Consider the following 7,563-nt stretch of genomic DNA (forward strand, 5'->3'; position numbering starts at 1 on the left):
ATTCTATTCTATTCTATTCTATTCTATTCTATTCTATTCTATTCTATTCTATTCTATTCTATTCTTATTAGCTTTTAAAGTTAGCTACGTTCAAAGAATACAAAAGTCGCTACAAGTCTGAATGTTACAGGTATTAAACTGAATTTTCAATCTGTTGGTGTGTTAGAATAAAGGATGCAGCTATAGTTAAAAGAATTTGCTTTCRGTCTCCAATATTTCTTTGCATCAGAGCTTCACAAACACCACAGGTGGTGCATCTTCTGTCTAGCTATTACCTTTGCTGCCAGACAGTGTGCACACTTTAAGAGATCTGCTCTGCGTTAGCTACCTTCTGCTTGTTATTAAAATATATTCACACACACACACAAATGCTCAGCATTTTAAGAAACAAAAAAGTAACTTTTCTCATTATAAACCAAGTGTGTTTTATCTGAATTTATTTCAAGTGAAAACTCTGTTTCATGTCCACTGATGTTCACTGAGTTGATTGGCACAAACCTTCAAGTTTATGCTCCTGAGTCATTTCCTGATTCGGGCCCACACTCCCGGTGACTCATTAGTGGTTGGGATGGTGGCACATAACAGCAGGACCATCCATCTGCAGCTGCAGGAGTTCAATCTCGCTTTGAGACGCGACTAATAAAAGGAATAACTTTATTCATTCTGAAGGAATACGCACTCTTCTTCAGGGGAGACTGAACACATAGCATCATCAAGGAAATGTGACAGAGATGAGAAAAAAATCACTCTATCTTTGTAGCTGTGTTTAAAATGTTGCATATTGGCACTTCAGAAAAATACTGTTATTTTTTTAGAGCTCCCGTCTTCATATTTACGTATAATTGGGTTTGGAGCTATAGATCGGAATTGAATTCAYGATTTGAACTCTTGTTTTTTTCTTTAGTGGAGTGACATGGCATTATTTTTATAAGATCTGAGGGACCCACAAACACCTACACAAACCTAGATTTGGTTCTGTAAGTGGACTGTTTGATTTTAGTTTAGAGACCACTGTTGACACCAATGTTGGGTGTCTGAGATTAAAGCATGAGCTGCTCCTCAGACTTTCCACCATGTGTCACATTTATGAGAAAAAGCTCATAAAACTCTCCTCACATGGATTGTCTCTTTCTTCTATTCTTTTCTTCCTCCGCCTTCTGTTTCTTACAAACATTTCTTTTCTGTTATTGTGTTTTCTGTTGATCAAACAGTCGAACCGTCTCTTGCTGGTTGAACACCCATTTGTCTCCTTCACCTCTCCTCTCTGCCTCTCCCTTCTCCCCTTGGCACAGGGTCAGCACACAGAACGCCATTCTTTCTTTTGTGTTTGTTAAAAGGAGAGGAATTGCAATCACTTCAGCAGAAGAATTGACTGTCTTTATGGAGCAAGGCTGTCAGGGGGAGGTCTGTGTGTGCACTTTGCCTTGTTGTGGGGTCCTGAAGTGGCCATGGTAACCTGTAATCATTTTCCCACAGTTTGCTGGGCTCAACATTTAAGCAGAAATAATTGGCTTTTCCCCCTAAAGTTTTATCTGTATCTGTAATTTGCTCCCCAAACAAGTTTTATATCAAATTAACAGGGCTAACCTTGTTAATTTGGATGATAATTCTGGAAAAATAAAGTGTCACACAAGTTGTAGCTTCCTATTTTTTATATAGTTGGTTTCAGAAAAGGATAAAATTTAAATTTGTTGTTACTAACAGTTCCAGAAAAAGCTGCTGGGGCACATTAAAGTTTTCAGATTTGCTTGTTTCATAAATTTAAAATAAGAGTTGGAGCATGTTAGCTTTGTCGAATTATAGAAGGGGTTGTCTTAAGATTTTAATAAGATCAGTTCCATTTTGCTGTACTTTTAGCACCAACTCTACAAATATGCATTTAGGTGTTTTGTTAATATTAAAAAAGAATTCTCTAAAATCATGTCGGAACCTCTTGCAGTTGCCTTGACACAGACGTAGCACTGGGCTGTCACGATGACAAATAAAAAGGGGGAATGGTGAAGGTGTAAGGAGGAGACAGAGGAGGGAGGCTGTGGGGAAAAAGGTGAGATGAGATGGATGTCTTTGCATTGTCAGGCAGAATTTTATTAAGTGCTCAGCAAGTGTAATAAATGACACAAAGGTTTCAGACCGTGCTGATCACGGCAGAAAGCTCGGACTGAAACAGCTTTATGTCTGCGACAATAAATAATTCAGATGTATTTTTTTAATCAGTTGATAAGATGATATAGATAACATCAGGTCTTGTAGATCCTTTTTTTTCTTAGTGGCACAAAATGTACTAAATGTGCCATTTATCAGAAAGCCCCCTCCTTCATTTTTACACCAATGTTCTCATTTTGTAACTGATATAGTGTTTTCTTTTTTCCTGAACAAACATTGTCGGTAAGGCTCAGGTTCTTCATCATAAATATAAGCTCCCTCCCACGCTAGCACCTGCTTATTATTCTCACTTGTACAACTTGCCTGTTGCACAGGAACAGAGGTATTGACTCAAGAAAAGAAACATGTTTTTRTGCTGTTAGCTAAACGGTGTGTTTGGATTTGACTGTATGGTGATGAAAAATTATTAACTATTATTTGAAAATTAGGGCTAAAATTTTAGTCTTTTTTTTTTTTCAAACAAAAATTGATGCACACTTGGCTGCAAGTAAAAGATCTAGAGCTCAGAGACAGAGATGTGTTAGGAAAGTATTTTGGTTGTGAATTGATGCTGCAGGTGTCCCCATCTGGTAATAGTTGTATGCTGATGAGGGGAAACTAAGAGAATTGAAGTTGTAATTCCAGATRTTTGATCCCATTCTTCTTCTCCCGTCCTTCCATCTTTCCCACGGTCTCTGCTTCTCCTGGTTTCCTTTATCCAGATGAGCAACAAGCGCTCCAACAGTTTCCGGAGGGCCATCCTGCAGGGCAGCAGGCAGCTGAAAGGCTGCAGTCTCAGAGATGAGGTCGGGCTGGGGCTGCCCCAGAGGTTAGTTCGCCACGTCGCCTACGAAACGTTGCCCCGCGAGGTCGACCGCAAGTGGTACTTTGACAGCTACACGTACTGCCCCCCTCCCTGGCTCATCTTGGCGATCACCATTGCTGAAGTAAGTTGTGTGTTCGTTAATCTTTTTTTTAAAACGTAAAGCTGTAACTGGTATGCAGAGACTGATTTGGATTTTGGTCGTCTTCCATCTGTTCACAAAAGTAACCGACGTTAATGTTGTTGTGATGCATACCGAACCATTATTCTTCCTAGCTGTTTGTTCTGTGCCCTGTCAGGTWGCAGTGTTCATGTATTACGGAATCCAGCTGGATCGCCTGGTCCTGCAGGTGTCCAGCCCGAACTTTTTAAAGAGCCCCCTACCTTACCACCCCCAGCTCCGAGTCCAGGCCTGGCGGTACCTCAGCTACGTTTTCATGCACACTGGGTGAGTTCAAAGCTCGCGAGTGGCTTTCTGTCTTTTGTAATCAAAAATATGTGACCCATCAAATCGAAATGACCTAATCACATCTTCAGATTCCTGAATTTAAAAACTACATTTTGATACCATTTGGATCCAGAGATAAGACTTGATTTGTCTTGTTGGTTATGGTGATACATTAATATTTGGTCTGAATTCTTATTTTATGTAATTTCAATGAGGGATTTTTGATGTCTTTATACAGTAAATAGGAAACATCAAATGGTTTTGAATATGGAGATTTCTCATTTGGGAAGAAACAAAAACTTTGCTAGCTCACAGGGAAAATCTCTAAATTATAAGGAGTTTTGCCTCAAAATCAGGGGACCAATAGCTACTAATAAAAAAAAGATTATACTTTAGACAGCTCATTCAAATGATACTTTGATAAGGCATTTATTTGTTATATTTTGACAAAATACAATTTTTGAAATGTATTCATCAAAACACTATATCTGCCTGTTTTTTCACATCCCACTTTTAGACTTAATCCTCATTTCGATATGATGGGTCACATATATTTTGTGACTTTTCACAAAACGGTTTTGGTTTAACTTTTACCATTTAAATGTTGATTTTTGTTCCATTTGTTAACATATTTTCACTTTATCTTTGGGATGATTTAGGTTTTTGTGGTTTGAAAATCTGAAACTGATGAAAAGTCATAAGTTATTTATCCAATAAACAAARAAGATAAACATGAATTAGGCAAGTAAATAATTATGTTATGCTCATAGCTGTGAGATTTCAAAGCAAATCAAGAAAAAGTGTTAATSTCCAAAAAAACTTGATTATATCTTAGATTATTGGTGCCACGTGTATACAGTTTGATGGTGCTGTCACAATAATTCACTATATTTTATATCATAATGACTAATTTGATCAATCCCACTGGATATTCTCTCCTTTTCTGTGAGAAGAGAAATGTGGTTTATATCAGTTCAGTCTGGGTCATTCAGATTTAATTACTCCTCGGGGTAATTTAGTCCCAGCAATAAAGAGAAGTAATAAAATGGTAATTTACTTCAGAGAACCTGCAGCTTCTGATGATATTCGGGCTGGCAGGGCATGCTGAAAAGATCAGGTTTAAGGCCCAGGGAGGAAAGGAGGTGTCATGATCGGTAGTTTTAAGTGTTGTGGCAGCAGTGTATGCTGGAGTTTGATGATGGAAGCGTTAAAATTATACTGTGAATGACACATGCAAAAAAAAAAAAAAAACAATCTGAGCAAAAATATAATTGAGCTTTGCAGTGTGTTTTGTGACCGTAGCTTCAGTCTCATAACATCTAAGCATCACGCAGACTCCACTGTGTCATTTTTACATTTCTGAATTGTTTGAGATTCTAAAGCAATGATTACTTCTGAGTTGTACCAGAGTGAAGTACCAGCCGTGTTTAGCTGTATTTTTGTGCTCTTGTGATAAAAATAAAATGAAATAAATGTGCTTCTGTTGAGTCCGCTCAAAGCACAGGTTGATCTAAACACAATAGGACCCCTCATGGGTATGCAGAGCTCTGCAGCCCATTCCTCACAGCCTCATTAGCAGCGGAGATAAAGATGGTGGCTGTTGTCCGAAGTGGAGTTTCCTTTGTGCCGTTGGACAGGCTTCTCCCTGCTGATCAATATGTCCTGTTGTTTCTCTCTGATCGCCGATATCATTCTCTGCAGCTGAGGAGTCTGCTTTTAGTATTTTCTTTGTTTTATCCTGTTTCTGTCTGAGGAGTTTCGTGTCTCTGTGCACATATTTGTTTGGGGAATGTTTATGTTTGTTGCTAAAATGCTTGTCAGAATGTGCTGTCAGGACGCGGCTTGTTTAGTCTGTCAAACTGCCAGTTGGTGGAGGGGAAACCGAGGACTCCTGAAMGAGTCGTCCCTGTCTGTGTTTGTTTTTGTTATGCCTTTAACATTTGCTGGATCAGGACTGACAAGAGAATTCAGCCACAGAAAGCAGGAATGGTAGAAACAGAAAAAGATCGATAAAACCTGAGAGAAAGACATTCAGATGTGTCCAGTGATTTGACACATAATTTGTGATGTTAATGCGTACCGTTCTTATATTCAACAAACTGAAACACAAACCAGGGGCTGAGTTGTGAGTTTTGAAGTTTCAATTTTTAGATATTTATGTGAGCCACTTTATGAATGATAGCTTTCTGAACAAAAGGGAATTTAACAGTGGACTAAGAGCAAGATTATCACTAAAGAAGATGCAATTCCAGCACTCAGAAGTACACAAACACCTTAAGCTGAAAAACAACTCATGTTTTTTGTTTGGTTGTTTGGTCTATGTGTGATCTACGGTTAGCATTCATAACTTCCATTACGATCTGTGCTCTTTAGTTGGCTTACACCACATTTTAGTAATAAATAAATTAGCTTAACATTAATGAATGTGAATGCGAGGATGAATGGGCGATATCTTACCAAGCTGAAACGTGACCTCTGTAATCACTCCGGTTCTTCAGAAAGCGTACTTTCCAGGTCTGACGGTAAGGTTCAGCTGTATCCTGAGTTGCAGCTTTCCAAAACCGATATTGAATAATGTTGCTGCCTTTTTATTAATATTATTTTAAAAAAGTAGGCTACGATTCTCCAGGTTGTAAACAGCATGAAGCTGTTGTGATGACATGCTTAAATGGGCTCATGGGAAGCGGTAGGAGGTTCTTAAAGAGACAGAGACCAATTTCAAGAAGTTTAGAAACAGCTGTGATGTGAAGTCAAGTTTATTTTTGATTTATACACATTTACAGCATTTTCATACCAACTGAAGGTGACATGGTTACTTWATTATGGTATAGAATTGAACTATATACCTGAGAAACACATAATATTGTCCCTTTAAAATATTTTTGTGGAGCATTTTGATCTTTGGCTTTGTCATCTTTGTGTTTTGATTTAAAGTGAGTCTTCAGATATCGTGAAAGCAGGTTTTGTGGAAATATGGAATATCTACCTGTTGTGGGCATTAACATTAGTGAAGATGATAAATAATAAATTTCCACAGAACTGCACTTCAAAAGTTCTGAACTATCCCTTTAATGCTGTGTCAATAAAAAGACTTCATCAAAGCTCAATTAGACTTAAAAATGTAAAAACCTTCAGTCAATTTTTTTGAAAAAACAACTGTGGCTAGATTTACCACTTTGACTCTAATGGTTATAATATGTGTGTTTGTGTGTATATATGTGTGCGTGTGTGTGTGTGTGTGTCACAGGATTGAACATTTGAGCTTGAACATGGCCATGCAGCTGCTGGTGGGAGTCCCTCTAGAAATGGTCCACGGCGCCCTGAGGATCGGCCTGGTCTACGTGTGTGGTGTGCTGGCAGGTGGGCCTCGTGTGATTTCTCCTCTCGCTCTCCATCCTAGTGGGACAAAACAAAACACTCACGTTTCTGTTCCGCCATTGTTCCATCTGCTTGTTTCATGTTTTTATGCATTTAGCAGCCCATCAGAATCATGTGGAAGTGTGTCTGTGTGTGGCGCGACCAGGACAGATGGCTTTGTGTCTCTGTCCTCCCGGCAGATGAGGCAGGATGTAGGGGGTTGTCAGTGCCCCATCAAGAGCCCCACACCCCMCGCCCCCAATCTTCATTTACAATAGGACCAGGCAAAGAGACACGTCAAATAAAGTTCAATCASAGAATCGCACAGTCAGAGATTATGAAAACAAGCATGGAGCCTGTAAGACAGAGAGGAGAGGTGAATTTTAAAGTTTTAAAGAGGCGAGCTCTACAAACAAAAACTTCACCAATTTAATTTCCTATAAGCTTCAGTTTATGGTGTCGTTCAGTGTTCAAATCTGTTCRGGTGATAAAATCATTTCTGGGATTGAAAACAAAAGCAGTTTTACTTTACAGGGTCAGCAATGACCAATAGAAATCGACCTCTGTGTCAGATTATTTTCAAAAACTCATCTGATGCTGCAGACCTGTAGCAGTAAACGCCGTGCTAGATAGAGGGAGGAAAAGTTTAATAACGTGATGGTAACTGTAGGTAACTGGGGATTTTATATTCATGACTATTTCTCCTTTTTCTGAATTTCTATTTGTGTGTGTGTGTGTGTGTGTGTGTGTGTGTGTGTGTGTGTGTGTGTGTGTGTGTGTGTGTGTGTGTGTG

At 38.8% G+C, this 7,563-nt stretch overlaps 1 protein-coding gene across 4 annotated transcripts in view; it reads left to right on the forward strand.

The window, feature by feature from the left end:
• rhbdl3 (rhomboid, veinlet-like 3 (Drosophila)) overlaps positions 1 to 7,563 on the forward strand; it is a 35,648-nt gene that overhangs the window by 22,420 nt on the left and 5,665 nt on the right. For all 4 annotated transcript variants that reach the window (XM_014004958.1, XM_014004960.1, XM_014004959.1 and 1 more), the window contains 3 exons: positions 2,865 to 3,089; positions 3,265 to 3,413; positions 6,661 to 6,773. In XM_014004958.1, coding sequence (XP_013860412.1) covers positions 2,865 to 3,089; positions 3,265 to 3,413; positions 6,661 to 6,773 — 487 coding nt within the window. The remainder of the gene's footprint in view (positions 1 to 2,864; positions 3,090 to 3,264; positions 3,414 to 6,660; positions 6,774 to 7,563) is intronic.

The sequence above is a fragment of the Austrofundulus limnaeus genome, unplaced genomic scaffold (assembly GCF_001266775.1).
Source record: "Austrofundulus limnaeus strain Quisiro unplaced genomic scaffold, Austrofundulus_limnaeus-1.0 Scaffold27, whole genome shotgun sequence".
Classification (NCBI taxonomy): Eukaryota; Metazoa; Chordata; class Actinopteri; order Cyprinodontiformes; family Rivulidae; genus Austrofundulus; species Austrofundulus limnaeus.